General features: G+C 48.1%; 1 protein-coding gene across 30 annotated transcripts in view; it reads left to right on the forward strand.

Annotated features, from left to right (window-relative positions):
* NRAP (nebulin related anchoring protein) overlaps positions 1-18,309 on the forward strand; it is a 69,901-nt gene that overhangs the window by 44,618 nt on the left and 6,974 nt on the right. For 21 of the 30 annotated variants that reach the window (XM_001495882.5, XM_070260652.1, XM_005602222.4 and 18 more), the window contains 10 exons: positions 746-853; positions 1,388-1,501; positions 3,222-3,419; positions 5,115-5,219; positions 6,507-6,605; positions 8,806-8,910; positions 9,241-9,348; positions 10,214-10,525; positions 16,074-16,178; positions 16,990-17,088. In XM_001495882.5, coding sequence (XP_001495932.3) covers positions 746-853; positions 1,388-1,501; positions 3,222-3,419; positions 5,115-5,219; positions 6,507-6,605; positions 8,806-8,910; positions 9,241-9,348; positions 10,214-10,525; positions 16,074-16,178; positions 16,990-17,088 — 1,353 coding nt within the window. The remainder of the gene's footprint in view (positions 1-745; positions 854-1,387; positions 1,502-3,221; positions 3,420-5,114; positions 5,220-6,506; positions 6,606-8,805; positions 8,911-9,240; positions 9,349-10,213; positions 10,526-16,073; positions 16,179-16,989; positions 17,089-18,309) is intronic. The other 9 variants (XM_070260782.1, XM_070260746.1, XM_070260759.1 and 6 more) reach the window with 1 other exon arrangement.

Consider the following 18,309-nt stretch of genomic DNA (forward strand, 5'->3'; position numbering starts at 1 on the left):
TTTGAATTACGGGAGATCAGGGCACCTGTGCTGTTGCACAGCATCCTCTGCTCAGAAGCATCCTGTGCTCAGAAGGGCCCAGAGCTTGTTTTAATGCTCTACTGTCACCATCTTGAAATTTGTAATATTTTTGAACGGCGGGGGGGGGGTCCCACATTTTCATTTGCACTGGGCCCTGCAAATTAGGTAGCCGGTCCTGCAGAAGAGTCAAGCTCATTTATGAGAATGAGACTGGGAAAACTGCCTCAGTGCAAAGGGCATTTGTGCTGAGGGACTGAGATATGGGAGCATCAGAATATTGGTGAGTATATCTGGCGGCCCTGCCAAGGAGAGCCCTGGGGGACGTGACTCCTCCCCTCCACAACCTCCATCAGCTCCCTGCTTTCTTGCTCTCTGATAGAGACAGTTGAGGATAGAGACAGTTGAGTTCTCTTCATCCGGCATAAAGAGCTGTGCAAATACAGCCTCATGCCTCCTTCTTCCAATCAGCTTGCTGCTCAGGGCAGTCTGGTTCTCTGGGTCTCCAGAGCTCTTGCTTTTTAACCCTGACCCCCAGGACTGTCCCCTCCAAGGGTGGGCATGAGGCAGGATCCGGCTCTCAGTTGGTTTTTGCTAAGCCACAGTGATCGCTAACTCCAACTGGAGGAAAAACCCCACAACAAACCAGGTTTCCATTCTGGTCATGGGAGTTTAGGAAACTGCCAGGTCACATGAGGGTCTTTATTTGTGCGCATCTTCCCAACAGACACGTTATAAGGAGTCCTGGAGCAAACTTCGAGACGGCGGGTATAAACTGAGATTGGATGCCATTCCATTCCAGGCAGCAAAGGCTTCTGGTGAAATCATAAGTGATGTGAGCATCCACCTCCATTACAGTGGCAATGTTTGACACTGACCAATTTTTGTTCCTCTCGCCCCTAACCCCTGCCTTCTTTTGCCTGTGGATAATATCTTCTCCTCTCCCAACTGTTAGGGCAATCAGATAATGACCAGTGGAAAAGAACATACGTTTCAACAAAAAATCCCCTAGCCACAGTACAAAGCCAGATGCTGGACTGTAAATATGGACCCTGGGCAGATGAAATGCACCTGCCACCAAGCGTTTTCCTAAAGCGAGTCGATGTGAAGAGACCGTTAACAATGCACCCACCTTCTTCCAGCGTGGGCCGCCCGAGTGCTAACACGTCCTGCCATTTCATATCCAGCCCTTTAGTCATTGGGAGTCTTGCATATGAAAGAACGGGCCTTTTGACGACTCCTGTGCGTTTTCTTTTAACTCACCCAGTTACTGTCAAAAGAACAAAACATTTTCGCCCAATACCCACCTCTTCCATTCCGTGTCCCTTGTCCCTGAGCCGTTACTCTCTCCTGCTCTCTCTCCCTTTAGTACAAATACAAAGAGGCATTTGAGAAAATGAAAGGGCAGATGCTCGGCTCCCGGAGCTTGGAAGATGATATCAGCCTCGCGCATTCCGTGTATGCGAGCTCGCTGCAGAGTGAAGTAAGTGGGAGAAAATGCCACAGAGCTGGGAGCCCCCCACCTAACAATGTCGTTTGTCCTTCTGGTTGTGGGGAGCGGCTCTGTCCGAACTGGCTGTGTGGCATTGTCAGGTCCACTGGCCTCTCTGGGCTCCAGCGTCTTCCTCGGTCGAGTGAGAGGTCAGGTTCATGGACCCCTTAGCTCCCTTCCGGGCTGGACATTCTATGATTTTGCCTAGTGGCCGCAAATGGGGACCTGTGGGCTGGATTTGGACTGCAGAAGTGTTTTGGTCTACAGAGTGAATGAATTGCAAACCTTTAAAAATGGAAAATTTTATGCAGAAGTTTTAGACTTCTGGCCAGAAGCCAGACTTGGATTCCTCAAGGCTACAGTTGAAGTTCGTTACCGAGAGCTCCATTTCGAAGGGATCTGTGCTGCCCTGGTTGTGCAGCCGCCCCCTCCTCCCCTGCTTCCTCCTTTAGTCATCTATGCTCCCTGTCTGGCTTCTGGAGGCATCTGAGTTTGTAACCCTTGATTTCAACCCTCTGAATGCTGGCACACGTGTGTATAATACACTGTCCTCTTGCACACATGTGAGTTGGCTAATGGTAGTGATGAAATCTAATGTGTCCAACATGTTACAGAGGACCAAATGCTTTTACATGCAATGTCCCATTTAGCCATCAAACTATCTCTCGGAACTTCATCTTGTTGGTCATCCTGGTTTACCGATGAGAATACTTAGACCAAGTGGCTCAGTCCCTAACTTAAGGTCAGCTAGAACGGCACAGAGCCAGGACATGGAGCCAGCTCTACATCTCTTGCTCTTTTCATAGTTTCATGTGTTCTCTGTCATTTTGTTCTCTGCCTCAGTTTCCTTGTTTCTAACGTTTTTTCCCACTTTCTGTCCTGGGGTGCTGACCTAAGACTAGGGGGTTAGACGTGAATTGTCCTTGGCTTTATGCTGGGGGCGAGGGCAGGATCAGCAGAGATGGGAGTGGGAGATTAGGGAGGAGTGGCTGGGGTTTCAGGGAGGCAATGGGAAGGATGGATGGGGGAGGAAGAGGTGGAGAGTATGCATCTGACTCCCCAGATAGCCTGGAGTGTGCTTCATAGACCTTCAGACAGCTCCTCTAAGGTCTGTAGTGGAGCTTGTGGTCTGGAAATGGGCCTCTCCCGTCCTCCCTCACGATGCACGTTGGGCTCTTGGGAATCCCCATCGTTCAGAACTGGCTTTCCAAGTATCGCTCCCCTGCTCCCGGCTCCCGGATTTCCTCGGAGGTCATCTGATGCTTTGAGAAAGCTCTTCATACACTAGCTTGAGAGGAGACACCCTGGTGTCTAAAATCTGAACTTGAGAGGGTGATGGGAAGAAACTGTGGTGGCAGGGTGCAGGTTAGCCATGAATCCTCTGGCTTCTGGAAAACGGGAAGGTCTAAAGACTTGAGCAAGGGAATCCTTGACATTATATCTGTCCCTTGCACTTCCGTATTTTTCCCGACTGGGGAACCATGGGCCTTCTTCATGCAAATCAATGACCTCCCCGAGCTGGGGTGTGAGTGTCAGGACCTGGAGACCAGTCCTGGTTATTAAGCTAGTCCCTGCTCGAAGGGAGCACTGGCCCTGCCAAGACCATCCCCCAGGCTTACCTGGGACAATTGCAATGCAGTTGCTCTCCCTGATGGTCCTGATGCAAATGGTGGCTTTGAAATAGCCGCTGTTGATCTGTCTGCCCCTCTAGGTGAATTACAAGAAAGGCTTTGAACACTCAAAGGCGCAGTTCCATCTGCCGTTGGACATGGTAACCCTGGTGCATGCCAAGAAGGCTCAGAGCCTGGCCAGCGACCAGGACTACAGACATCCGCTCCCCCAGTACACTTCCTTGGCGGAAGACCTGAGGCTCAGCTGTGCCAAGAAAGCTCACAAGTTGCAAAGCGAGGTAAGGAGGATCGGCCTCTCTCTCAGGGCCCCTTCCTCTCAGATACCACCATGAGGCAGGGACCTGCCGGCTCCTGTTGGCTCAGTGGGGGGCTCCGAAGTGAGGAGTCCTAAACCTGGGGTTCCCTTTGAAACACTGCACCCATGTCCCTGCCTAGCTCTTAACAAGCACAATTGCACAGATCTAATAATAATAACAACCATTGATTATTTCTGCTGAATTCTAAGCATTGCGCGTTCATGCATTATCACATTTAATCCTCAGAGGAACCCTATATTGGTAGTTTGTGCCCATTTTACAAAGAAATTGTAGTGAGGCTCAAGAAATTACGTAGCTTGTCCAAGATCACACACCTATGAATGAGAAAGGGGGGTGACTTGAACTTAGATGGTGACTGACGAAGATGCCCTCAACGTTCACAGTTTTGCACATTCAGGATTGGGCAGTGGGATTGCTTCTGGCCTCAGATTGGACTGGGGGTTCCTCTCAGTGCTGCATATGTTCCCAAGCCACTCATCTTCCGAGGAGGCTTAAGATATCCCGGCGGGGGGTGCTGCTCAGAGCGCCTTTGCAACCGACCCACTTCGGGCAGAGGAGGGTGTCTGGGAGGACAGGGAAGTCAGGGCCCCCAAGGTCCTTCCTGGGTCCTCTCAAGGAGTCCTGGGGGCCTTCAGGCCCTCTGATGTGCATTTCTAGCTCGTGCAGCCTGTTTTCTGAAGCAGGCAGGCCCGGGAGGGTGGGGAGCATTAAGGATTTCCTCACTCCCAGGGATGCAGGCTGTCTCTTCCCAACCTGCAGCAACCGCTTGTTTTGTGCTCACCTTGTTTCCCAGCTTGCTGGGTTTCCATACTGTGCAATTTGCAAGTAACGGGCCTGTGTTGGAGAAGCAAGCACCGCACAGAGCCTGCCTCCTGGTTTGGCAGTGCCTGCGAGCTGAGCAGAGCTCAGTCCTGGGTGTCTGTTATCTGTTCAACTTTTACACCTGTGTACAGCATTTACTGAATGACAGAAACTGTCAGGAACCTGAGAGCAGCTGGAGGAGTGGGGACCCACCACGCTCGGCTCGGGGGCCCATTGTCGCTAGAGCAGAGCCCTCATTTGCCCTGCCTGTTGTCTGATAGCGACTGGAAGGGAGCACGCCCAGGGGGTGCCTTGGTGGCTGAAGGGGAATGAATTTGGGGACCTTTAAACTGTCAGCCCAAATCACATAGGTACATACACTCGCCCCCATCCGCACAGACTCAGACAAGCTTTTGCCAGATTATTCCGGATTCATTTATTAGTCCTTTCTTAACCCATAATTAATTAATGCCACCCTCTGCTGCTGGGTTTTGTTTTAGAAGACCTATTAAACAGTTTCCACATTTGCCCCGAGACAGCTGACTTTCTAACCGCAATGCGCTCCAGCGTTTATTTTTTGATAGCCCACATTAGCATAAAAATCCGCCTCGCGTCCTTCAAACAGCTACTGAGACAAGTGACAGCAGAATTATTTCCTTCTGACCCACATTTTTGTTTCCCTAATGAGCATTTACTAAGAAGCAGTTTTCGTGTGCTGACTGTGATGCATCTGGAGAGACCGGCTCGGCCTTAAGTTCCAATGACGATGCTGGCCTGTCGTGGGTCCTCCAGCTTCTCCTTGCTTCCTTGTGCCGTGAATTTGGCTTTTCTGATTCTCTGTGTTGTTGCTTGTAGAATTTGTACCGCTCGGACCTGAACTTCATGCGAGGTGTTGCCTGTGTCATTCCAGGCACGTTGGAGATTGAAGGGAGAAAGAAAGCGTCAGAGCTCATCAGCGAGGTAACGGGGACCCTGCAGGGGGTGGTGGGTGTCCCGTGTCTTTCCTCCATGGAGGTTGTTGCACAGCCAATAGCTTGTTTCTTATTGCTGAAGCGAGTTAGACGTTACACTGTTGGCCTTGGACTCTCTTCTCGCCCGGCCTCTCTTCTTACTCGATCTCCGTGCAGACGAGATGCCATTTGAGACAGTTTTGCAGATAGCGAGTCAGTTCCTCTATTAACGTATAAGAATGAATCAGTGGCTCATAAGATGTACTTTCCTAGAGTCCCTTTGAAGTGGCCCTGTGGTACAATGCAATGTTGGCTTTGGAAACCAACAAATGGAGACTGAAATTCCAGTCCAGCCCTCATTTGCTGTGTGACCTCAAACCAGTCACCTGCCTTCTCTGAGCTTCAACTTCTTAATCAATCAAATGGCGATACTCTTACCTCTCACATTTAGCTTATGTGAGGATTAGCACTAATCTAAGCACTGTGCTTCTCCGATGGCTGTATCTAAAATGGTTGCTCTAAGCTTGGTGATAATTTCTTGGTTAAAAATACAGAAATCTAGAATTTTAAGCTCTCTGAACTCCCGAGGAATCTTGCTCACCCCTGAGAGGGCTCTAGACTTCCGTTCACAGTAGATGCAAGGACAGGAGGCATGATGGAAGGCACTGGAAGTACCAGTCTGTCAGCGGCCAGCCCGGGAGCGTCAGATGGGCTCACGTGCTGAGTAGGAGCCCTGAGGAAGCAGGATTGGCATCCCTGTGGGCGTTTAGTTTTAGCTCTGTGCTTTCCTTTTCCAGTGAAATCTCGGAAGTGGGCGGTTTTTAAGCCTAGTGGTGCATCAGAATCCCCTTTGGAGCTTTAAAAAAAAAATACGGAGGCCTGGGCCTGCTGATGAGTTACTGAGTCCCAGTCTCCCGGGGTGGGGTGCAGGCAGCTGTATTTTCAAAGCTGCACCTTGGTTTCTGGTGCACCCCTGAAGCTGAGCAGCCCTGGGTCTCCAGAGAACAGAGGTCGAGAGCGAAACTCAAATTTACAATAGTCGTGTTCACGTTCGTGGCAAAGGACCGGATCTTCTTTTCCCGTTGACAAGCATCCGATTCAGTCATCCTGTGTTCGCCCCTGCCTCTTCATCCCCTTGAGTTCTGAGGTCACAAGGGCGGGTGACGGGCTGGGTTCCGAGTGACAAACTAGCAGCCTTTGCCAAGTGAGGTTTCATAACTAATGCTTGAAGGCCTGCTTCTTCTTCTGGTTTTGTACCTCACCGAGTCTTCTTGTTCCCTCTTGTGTGCGGATCCAGAGTAAATACCGTCAGCATCCCCAGTCGTTCAAGTACACGGCTGTGACAGACACTCCCAGCCTCCTTCATGCAAAACTCAGCAACCAGATTACGAACGAGGTAAAATCTCCTGATGGCTTTGGAAGGGGCTTGTAAGAACTGCTGGATTGTTAAAAATATGTGTGAATATTTGTGGGGTTGGGGGTTGGGGGAAAGCATGGGTGTTCGCATGGAACTTTGGAAAGAAAAGCACGTCATGGGCCAGCCATAGTGGCCTAGTGGTTAAGTTTGGTTAAGTTTGGCATGCTCCACTTTGGCAGCCATGGTTCGGTTCCCAGGCACAGACCTACATCCCTGGTTGGTGGCCATTCTGTGGTGGTGGCCCACTTACAAAATAGAGGAAGATTTGCAACAGATGTTAGCTCAGGGTGACTCTTCCTCAAGCAAAAGGAGGATCGGTGACAGATGTTAGCTCAGGGCCAATCTTCCTCAGCAAAAAAAAAAAAAAGGAAAGAAAAAGAAAAAGAAAAGAACATTGTTTTATGGAGCCTAAACACTTTCCAGAAGGAAAGAGGCCCAGTGTGAAATCTGATCAAGTCTACAGTCTCGTCCCCTAAGTGCAGTCACAGACCAGCAGCACCAGCCTCTCCTGGGAGCTTGTTAGAAATCCCCAAGCTCAGGCCCCACCCCAGGCCCACTGAATCCATATGTCATTTAACAAGATGCTCAGGTGTTTTCTTTGCACTTTAAAGTTTGAGAAGCATTGTTCTGTCATTCATTCAAATATTGGCGAACCACTTTTATATTGTCATTCTAATGATTATTATAGGGCGGATTTGTGGTTATCCAAGGACAGTCCGAAAGCATGGTGTTTGTCAGACTTCTGGAATTTCTACCTCCTCTTCTCACTCACCGTTCACCCATTCACACTTTAGTATTTCTAACAGAGGGCGACACAAGGGAAGGAATCTTATTACATAAAATCGTCATTCCAGCCTTTTTGGTTTCCCTTCTTCTTAGTGGCTCTCTTACAGATTTGAAGTAGAAAGTTAGCTTGGCAGAGAATTAAATTTTGCATTATCTTTAGTTTAAGATTCTCCTTCTGACTCTAACTTTTACAAGTCAGTTGAGATTTGGCAATTTATACTATTAGGTCCCACTCTCACCCCAAGTCCAAGGGTAAGAAAAGGCAGCTTGGGATAAGAAAGTCCAAAGGGCTTCTGTACTGATGGTGTCAGTTTTGAGTGTCTGTTGAGCCTTTCCTGCCTGCCTTGTGAGCTGGGGGCTGCGGGGTAACAGTGCCTCTTAGGATGGCCTCTGGCTTCGGAGGACTCAGCGACCGCAGACCCATTTCTATCACGAGAACAGATGTTTTTGTACCGACTGAGGCCACTGAGAGCAGCATCGACATGAGTTCGCCATGGAAGGATCCTGGGGCTTTAGTAAAGGCTGCAGACCAGGGTTTGGGAACCTCCGTTCCCCTAAGCAGAGCTTTTCCTAAATTTCCCAGGTCTTAGTATCATCTTTACCCGGAGTCCTCAAGGAAGAAGTCTGCAATGGGAAGCACCTCGATAGTGTTCCTAAATGTGTTTTTCTTTCCTCGGCCTATTATTGAGCAAGTGTACAGGAGGGAAAAGTACCTTTTCCTTTACCCGTCTTAGGTTCTCAGCTGTGGCTCTGTGACAAAAGGCAGATGAACCAAAGGAAAGCAGACACGTTTATTTAATATAAGCTTTGTGGGATACGGGAGCCTTCATAAGGAAATGAAGACCAGAAGAAATGGTTAAACCTGATCGTTTTTATACTAGGTTTGAGTAAGAGTGGAAAGTTGTGGAAAAATGTGACAGGACGAAAGAGTAGTAGACTGGGGAGAACTTAGCAAGGCCGTTTGCTCGGATTCCTCTCTGCGTCCCGCCATCTTCAGAGATGGGATGCTCCTCGCCTCTGGGTGTGGGGAGGGCACCCCTCACGGGAGGGCGTTATGACTTTCTTCAGGGGAGAAAGTCAGAGGGCATTCTTCCAACACCTGCATTTCTCAAATTCTTTCCGCTTAAAATATTCGATATGCCAAGGTACCATATTTTGGGGTAACACGTCCTGAACCTCACTAAAAGCAACTTGCAATTGCTCACATGTTCCTTTTATATCAGTCCATCTGATTCATGAATTGTCTTTATTGAAAGGAACATCTTGTCCGTGACACAGTGAATGGCCTTTTACAAATGTATTTCCCAGTTGCAAACGAGGGACCTCCAGCCCTGCAGAGATGCACAGCACTTACCTTCTTGCTTTTTGTTTTGTTTTCTTTTTTTTTGCCCAGCGCCTCTATAAAGCAGCGGGAGAGGATGCGAGACACCAGTACACAATGACGCTGGGTCTGCCTGAGTTTGTCCAGGCGAAGACAAATGCAGCCAATCTTAGTGACGTAAGCCTCTCTTGTACGCTGCAAAGCCACGTATGTCTGTGTCCGAGAGGGGATCTGACGGTGACCCTGCTGGCATTTACAGAAACTTTAAAAAATGTGTCTTTTAGGTGCTCCTGTTAAATATACCTTTTCACAAATGCGCTGAGTACATATGTGTCAGAGCCCACGACAGCGTGTGTGCTAATGAGATTTTCTTTGCAAAATAGAAAGCTTTCGCTTGTCAGAAATCGATTCTGGAACACTGTACTACAAATGAAAGGGGTAGCCTTTGTTCGTCAAGTCATGTAATTTTTTTTTTTTAAAGACAATCTACATGTGTTCCTACTGCAGGCGAAGTACAAGGAGTCTTGGCGTAATCTCCGTGCTCAAGGCTACAAGCTGACAATAGACGCCATCCCCTTCCAGGCGGCCCGGGTCTCTGGAGACATAGCCAGTGATGTGAGTTGAATGATGTGACCTTCTCTCTTGCCTAATTTCTGTTAACTTCATGTAAAACAGGGTCTATGGCTGATTTTCCTGAATTAAAGCAAATCTCTCACCGTGTGAGACAGGATGTCATCTGCAGAATATATTAGTTATGAATGAGACTTTGACAGAGGGAAGGAAAGAAAGGCTTTGTTAATCAGAAGCTCAGTTCAGGCCAAGGTCTCCAGCAAGCGCGAGGTGACGTTTTATAGCTAGTTGCAATGCTTAGGCAACGATCCCCCCGCAATCCGTGAACTGCCTGTTTTCTGACTCCACCCAGAATTAGGAAGAGTGCTTGTGATGGAAATTGTGATACAGCCCCAGCGCATCTCCCTCTGGGCTGTCTGGCGTTGCACACGTTGGCGTTACGATTTGCCAGCCGTGTTTCAGCCACTCTGTCGATAGCGTCCATAGCTTTGGGACATGAAGGTGACTTTCTCTTTCCCACAAACAAATCACAGAAAATGTGGACTTCAAATAAATGGGTCCTGTCTTTTGGGTTTAATGTTTTGCCAAGTGCAAACGGATAAAGCACGAGTTTCTCTTTTACCCTTTTTGATAAATTCCTTTTGGCCATAGGACGCGTAGGGGCAGTGGGGCCCTTCCTTTGGTTCTGAGGATCTGGTTTTAATTAGATAGGAAGAACGAAGCGGTGTTTTAATTGTTCATCCCCCAGGGAGGGAGCATGTTCTCAGGCCAACCTCACTCTGGTTTTTCTTATAATCATCACGTCGTTGTGTGAGAACAGGTGATTTTTCTAGAGTCTGCAGTGAAAACGCGCAGGTGGAACTTAAACAGGTCGAATGCCGGCCCCTGACCAGCTGGGCCCCCCTTGCAGTTTCTCTACAGACATGACTTTGTGAAGGAACGAGGGAGGCTGATCGGAGCCCGGAGCCTGAGCGATGACCCCCGGCTCCAGCACTGCCAGCGCATGGGCCAGCTGCAGAGCGAGCATCAGTACAGGAGGGAGGCGGTCGGCAGCCAAGCCCAGTGCCACCTCCCCATGGACATGGTGCACCTGGTCCATGCCAGGAAGGCCCAGGCCCTAGCCAGTGACCACGACTACAGGACACGGTGCCACAAGTTCACGGTGCTGCCTGAGGACCTGAAAATGGCCTGGGCCAAGAAAGCTCACGCCCTGCAGAGTGAGGTAGGGGGTGCCTTGTGGCACAGCAGCCGTTGACCCCCCCTTCCTGCCTAGCCTGGGTGCGCATCTCTGCTTCTTCCTTAGCCCTTCAGGACCCGCCCCCCCCCCCACGTAGACAGTGACTTGCTTGGTCTGTGTCATCTAGGTTGGAATCATGAAAGCAATCATTCAGCAAACACTTAGGGAGCACCTGCTGTGTACCAGGCGCCATTCCAGGCCCTGAGGATACAGCAGTCAACAAAAGAGTCAAAGAACTCCTGTGCTCATGGAGCTTCCGTTATATGGGAGGGAGATAAAATATGAAAAGTACTATGTCAGAGGGTGATAGATGCTGTGGAGACAAACACAGCAAGGTGTGGGCTAGGAGGGTGTGGCTGTGGGTGTCCCTGCACACGTACACTTTAAAATAGGGCCTGGCTGGTTCTCCTTGAAAAGGTGGCCTTTGAGCAAAGACCAAAGGAGATGAGGGAAGGGGACAGAGCATTCCTCAGCGTATTTGAGGCAGAAGGCAGCAAGTGGGCGAGTGAGGAGCACGTGGTCAGGGATGGGGTCCGAGAGAGAACAGAGGCTGGACTGTGCACAGCGGGGTGATGGTGATGACAGGAGAGAGTAATTTAACCTTGGCTGACACTTACTGACTGCTTGCCATTACGTCACCCTTGCTACAGCACTATGAGGTGGGGACAGTTGTCACTCCTGTTTTACAGATGAGGTCACGTGGGAGGGGCCAAGGCAGGACTGGCTCCAGAATCCACACTCTTAACCATCCTGCTCTCCAGGAGGGAGCTCAGAGTGGGGGATTCATGCTTCCTACAGCGCAGCTGTAGACACCAATACCCAGAAAGGGGAGGTCCTTTCCCAAGCAAGGGTACCAAGCAGGTTGATGGGTAGCACTAGCCCCTCCCACATCACGGTGGAAGGTTCTAGAGTCAGTTCCTTTGGAGTCAGTCCCATGCCCCTTTCAGGCATCAGTTGCATGAGCTGGGACACAGTAACGATGATAATGTGGTCGTGGAGCACTTACAGAGCATTTAGGGAGCACCGTGTGGCAAGCACTGCACCCCGCAGGCTTGCATGCATAATCTCTCTAGGCCCCACAGCATCCGCGCTCTCATCTTAGAGCGTAACCCATGGGACTGTTTCACATTAACCCTAATCATCCATATCAGGGTTTCTCCACCCTGGCACCTTTGACATTTTGGGCTGGATAATTCTTTGTTGTGGGGCCTGTGCTGTGCATTGCAGCATCCCTGGCCTCCACCCACTAGATGTCAGTAGCACCCCCCTCAGTGTGACAATCAAAAATGTCATCAAATAGTGCCAAATGGACCTGGGGGACAAAATTGCACCCAGTTGTGAACCCATTTCTCTCTGCCAACCCTTTTGATTCTGGTTGCCTTGAGGGCAATGACTGCTCTTGGTTTAGTTATATGGCACAGGCAGAATAGTATAAACACATAATTGATGATTAATTATGATACAATGATTTAATGATCATCTTATTATTAATCATGATTTGCTGGAACTTCAGTATTGCGTTGTTCAGCGGATAGAGTGTGGACCAGGGTGAGTTCATCAGGCCCCACACAAGGGGTATGGTTACTGAAGCGCCAGCCCAAATTCCACTTAGAAAGGCATTCTACTTGCTAGGAGGCCATCCTGTGGCCCCCAAGATTAGCTCATAGCATGACTCTGGTGTCCAACCAGGGACCCTCTTGTCAATGGCCTGTTTCTGGGGAGAAGAGAAACCTTCTAGGGCAGGACAGGCCTCTGAGGAAGATACGGAGGCCACCAGGGAGAGGCGAGGGGGGCCGAGCTGGGAGCCTAAAGATGTAGGAATCCCAGCTTTGTCACTTACTGGCTGTGTGTCCTTGAGTAGTCACTTTGCTTTGTAGGCTCCCATCTCTCGGTCAAAAAGGCAAAGAGGTTCAATTTGATCAGTGACTTCAGATTTTGGGATTCATAGGTAAATGTTTTTTAAGTGGTGGCATCAACATAATGTCAGATTTTTACTTTACTAAGTAAGGAAAAAGAAAAAAAAACCCTACCTCATGCTACTATTTATGTCACTGTTATTTCTGAAAAGAAAGGATATTTTAACACTAAAAAATGTAGGAACAAAAATCTAAAAAGAGGAGTTCTTCCTAAGACATGGTGGTTGGCATTCTTAGACTGACATTTTATGAAATAGGATCTGTATTAAAATTTTGAAGGCTGAGAAATTATTGCTTAATTTTTTTTTTTTAAAAGATTTTATTTTTTCCTTTTTCTCCCCAAAGCCCCCCGGTACATAGTTGTGTATTCTTCGTTGTGGGTTCCTCTACTTGTGGCATGTGCGATGCCGCCTCAGCGTGGTCTGACGAGCAGTGCCATGTCCGCGCCCAGGATTCGAACCGACGAAACACTGGGCCGCCTGCAGCAGAGCGCGCGAACTTAACCACTCAGCCACGGGGCCAGCCCCATTAATTTTTTAAATGATCATATTATGTGGCATGAATTATTTTTTAAACTTCACATTTGTTAATTTGAGGGGTTGGATTCTAAGATGCTGTGAACAGTAGACCCCACAGTGCCAACTGGGTCTGAGGCTTCAGTTTTCTTGCAAAATCCAATTTCATGCAGTCATGTTCTGTGGAGAAGGAGACAAAGACTCCACATGAGATCGCTCAGTACAGCAGAGTCCGGGCGAGGACCAGGAGCCCCCAGTCCTCTCCTGCCCTCTCTTGCCCAGACCAGAAAGAAAGCTGAGGATCGAGCCAGAGGGAGTCAAGGTTGCTCACCCGTGGGGTGAAGGTCCTCAAAGCCTGGTTGTGCAAGTCATGCAGCTGAGCCGCACACCGTGCCCAGACGGGCTCCACCCTGCGTGGGTGCTGGTTCGGCCACCTCTTCAGTCCTTTTTGAGTCTGCCATTCTGTGCTCCCCTCCCTGATCTCGCCTAGGGTTGTAGGGAGCCCTGGACTGTCAAGGGGACCACACTGACCCCGCCCTTTACAGCTGCATGACCTCAGGTAGACTCCTTAAGCTCTCTGGGCTTCAGTTTCCCCATCAGAAATAACAGCAACAACAGTAACAATAGCTGAAATGTTAAATAATAAGCTAATAATAATAGTAAGCTAAAGTGCTTATTCTGGGCCAGGCATTTGTTTAAATATTTTGCATGCACTATCTCATTTAGTATCTAGGCAGGTACTGGTGTTACTCTCATTTTTACGGATGCGGCAACTAAAGCACCTGTAATCTTAGGTAACTTGCCCTGGTTCACAAGCAGGCAGGGAAATGACTTGCTCAAGACCATGCAGCTGTAAGAGGCAAAGCAGGGCTTTCTGACTCCCAGCTCGGTGCTCTTTGGCTCCCCCAAGTGGCTGGATTAGGAAACCAGGTGGTCTGGCTCCTGAGTGTTCTCTTAAAGACTACAGTGTGGCATGCCCAGAGGACAGCAGCTGTGGCTCCTCTGAGAATCTGAACGATCATTTGAACCCCAAAATTGTTCTGTCGATGGGAAGAAGAACCCTCCTTTGCAGGATGGTGTGTGGACTGCGTGAGATCCTGAGTCTAAAACCAACCACACCCTATGCGAGATCGTGATTAAAAGGATTCTTATTAACGTGACAAATGTACCCCTTCTCCCTGCCACCTCTGGGGTGCAGCTGTTTACATTGTTCCTGTTGGAAATCAGGGACCGAAACCTGCAGCTCGTGTGTTTGCAACACAGTGCTCCAAAATGAGGGTCCGGGAAACCCCGTGTGTGTGAATCTGAAGGTGGCTTCCAGGCCTTAATATGTGCAAGGGGAAATAGCGAGACTGCCGTTTGGGGAAGCCACATTCAGCTGGGCAGCATGAGAACGTCACCTTATCTTAGAATCCTTCTTCGAAACCATCTTTGGGTAGCGCTCCTTCTCGACTCTTCTCCTCTCCCCTCCTCTTTTATCGTGAAGTCTGGGGCAGGCGTGTTGTTTTTAGGGTCTGTGTGGCTAGTCAAAGCTGGGCTGGGAGCTGCCATATCAAGAGACAGCCCATTTATAAGAGAGTCGGAGGCGCAGTCAGATCTTTGGGGAACCTGCATCTTGCTTTCTGACTTACCTGCGATTGTACTGTGCAGCTCAACAAAAGGCGAGTTGAAAGAGCGCCCCCCACTTCATCTCGCTTATGAAAGGAGCAAGGCCCGGCTGTGAAGAGGCCCTGTAGGATTATTCTCTCCAACTTAGAAATTTATCCAATTTTCTCTGTTCTTTATCAGAGTGGAAGGAAGGCAAAAGCTTTGCCGGTGTAGACTGAAAGATCGCGGTGTAAAAAGCAGTCTGACTGACATGGGGTTTTGAAACCTGCTCCTGCACCTGAGTGATGTCTCCCTTCGCCAGTTGGAAGGCAGAGTCGAATTTGCACAGGGGCATTAACCAGCAGACAGTAGATCAGAAACGGGCCCTCTTTGAGGCCAGCTGTGAGGAACGCTGTGAATGCTGAAATGAAAGAAAACTAAAAAGGCTGAAAGGCTGATTTCTGGAGTGATATTTTGCGTGACAGCAGAGCTTATATCTAAATTAGAGAAATGCTATCAACTTCGTTTAGATCCAAATTTTAGATTTCCTTCGAGGGTCTTTTTCCACCTTTAAAAATGCCTAATTTCTCTAAAGAGAAGAAAAGCATTCAGGCGACTGCCTCATTGTCAGGAGCAGTGGGCAGATAGAGGAGTAATAATAAGATTTAGGGTTCTGGGAGATGTCTAATCAGACCCATTGTCTTAAAGCACCATTTCTTATTTTCTACCCAAAATGATGCTGTAATTTTAATCTTCTGAACCCTTAAAATGAAAAAACTGGATAAGCCTTAGCGCATGCCATGTAAGCAAATCGTGAGTAACAGTGGGAGGAGGGGGTAAACTGAGGCACCGGAAGATTAACGTGGCTCACACACTATTAGTTGGTTCTATCTACGTTTCTTCGAGTCTTTAGACTCCTGTTATAGTTGTCCCCCCACCCGCCACTACCACGAGGAACAAAACAAATCTAATGTTTCGAGTGGCTTTGCCCTCTGAGTACTCTCAGGTGTTTTCCTGAGAACAGAGGGGTTGTTATGACCTTAGGCATCACAGAGAGAAACTGAGTCACATTTTGGTAAAGTGGTTTGCTCCAAGTCCCAGCAGGTTTGATCCGGAGCTCAAAGCCCTTTTCTCAACAGAAAGTGTGTCAAACATTTTTATTTAGGCAGGTGGTCAATGACCTCACTGGCAGAATGAAACCGAACAGTTGAGCGTGTATCTCAGCTCTTGCTTTAAGTGATCATTCGGGTAGGTCATTCCCTTCTGCTTCGACTCCTGCCAGTTCACTGGGGGGGCCTTCTTGCATCTTATGCATGATCCATTATTTAATTCCTGGTGGAATGCACAAATTCAAACAGTTTGACTTATGACATGCAGAACGTGCTCCGAATGAAGATGTTGAAATGTTGTGAGGAAGCGTTATCACGAATGCTATTACAAATCAAGGATCTTCTTGAAATGCTCCAACAGTCTCAGACACTCTGCTGATAAAAGCTGATGCTTTTCTTCCTGCAGTTGTGCTACAAGTCGGACCTAATGGGCATGAAGGGGACAGGATGGCTGGCGCTGAGATCCCCACAGATAGAGAGTGCGAGGAAGGCTGGGGAGCTCATCAGTGAGGTACCATCACCCTGACTCTACCATAAATGCAGCCTAGCATTTATTTCCTCCTGAAGAGGGAATCTGTTTATGGCTGGAGAGCCCAAGAGGGCCCCATGGCCACTGGACTCCCAGTGTTTTTCTGGGGCCATTTGCAACCACATCCCAAAATGGAACAAGAATTCTCTTCAAATGAATTCACTCACTGGAGAGTTAAAGGCATGTTCCAAATTGGGCAATGAAAGATGGTTGACGCTTTAGAAGGTTCTCAGTGGATTCGTTATACACAATTATGATCTAACCTGGCCCGTTATTTTCATGGTGGGGTGCAGAATGTGCCACCCACCTACTGCGTTTACTGAGAGGGTCCAATGTCCAGGGGTTATCTGATTTCAGATGGTGTTAAAAGTTGCACAGGTGGTTACATTAACTGAACTCTCCACCGTGTTGATGACCTGGAGATTCTTGCCTGAGATCCCCTCAAGGGTGGCACCACCGTCTTCAGTTTCTTCATAAGAGAACTTACTTGGGCAGGTCCGAGCAGGGCCACACTGGTGCTGAATCCTGCCCCCCACTGAATTCCTTTATTGTGATGAGTTATAGTATTTTGCAGCCTCTTATTTTCAAGAGAGTAAATACCTGTAGAATGTTCCTTGTCATAGTGGCGGCTTGGATCTCCTCCGTATCCTTGTGAGGTGCTCACCACAAAGAGAGACTTGTTTTCCAATGATGTCATTGGTGTATTTGGTCCTGAGTAGGTGGGAAGAAGCTGCATCCAGAAAAATGCATGATGTTTGACGGTTTCTTGGGAATCTCTGTCTTCCCCTTGCAGACCAAATACCGTAAAAAACCAGACAGCATCAAGTTCACCACGGTGGTTGACTCTCCAGACCTGGTCCATGCCAAGAACAGCTACATGCACTGCAATGAGGTGGGTGTTTTCTTATCAGTCATCCCAGGTGCACAGTAGTGGGTAGTGCCACTCAGTGGTCAGTGCTTAAGACACCAGCTCTGGATAGATGTGAGTGCAAACCTTCTGTTACCTGGGTGATCTTGGGCCAGCCACTTAATCTCTTCTAACCTCCATTTCCTTAGTTGAAAGGAGGGTAATGATAGCAACCATTTCATAAGAATAAATGAATTAAATGAGGATTAAGTAAATTAAAGTACATGAAGCTTTTAGCAAGTATCTGGAACACAGTAAGTCCTCAGTAAATGCCCCTTATTGTGGTTTGATTCATAATCCTAACAATAATAACACTATTATCGATGATCCTTACCAAGCACTAGGTCAGATACGTCTTAATTGTTGCTAGATGGTAATGGAAGTAAAAGTTTAACATGACGCAGTTGGAAAAAAGAGAAAAAGAGCAGCTACATTAAAAGCTGCTTTCTGCTTTTACTCTCTGTATGATTTAGCCCTGTTTTCTCTCTCCTGTTTGTGTTTTGAAGAATAGGAAGTTAAATATTTTTTCTCCAAAATTGTCCAGGGATTCAATTCTCCACACTCAGTGACGAAGCTGCCCCATCCTCACACAGAGTCCAAATGTTGTACTGACCAGTTTGCATTGGCAGAGCCCAAAGCGAATTCGGGAAAAGATCGAAATATTAAATATTATATTTCCCTCTCTAAAAATAGATGAAACTCAAACATTTCCTAAAATTATTTGCAATTCTTAACTCGCCGCTCTAAAAGTAGAAACTAAGATAAAGCTTGAGTTTTAAAATTGTATCTTCCTGGGACCCAGATGCACTATGAAAACTTTAATTTTCTGAGCACATATTAAGGCATTTTATAATAAAAAGATTAAGTACCTGTTGTGTCTTCTTATTACTATTAATGTTAAACAACAAAGGTATTGAGGCATCGTGTTACTAGTAAAAAGCTTGTCTGGTGCTCAGTTGTGCAAATTCTCTGAAATATCCTTGCAGCTTATACTGTTTATAAAACACACAGGTAAAGCCAACTAGCATGCTGGTTTGTGGCCCGTTTGGAGCAGATCTCAATGGATATTTTAAACAGGCTCTATTTAAAACCAGCCAGCCCCGCCTGACCCTGGCCACATGGGCCCCCTCCATCAGACGGAGGGTTCTGGAAGGATGCTCTCCATGTGCAGCGTTAGGTTCTGCTCCCACGGTGGGCTCTCAGGTG

This window comes from Equus caballus, chromosome 1 (genome assembly GCF_041296265.1).
Source record: "Equus caballus isolate H_3958 breed thoroughbred chromosome 1, TB-T2T, whole genome shotgun sequence".
NCBI lineage: Eukaryota > Metazoa > Chordata > Mammalia > Perissodactyla > Equidae > Equus > Equus caballus.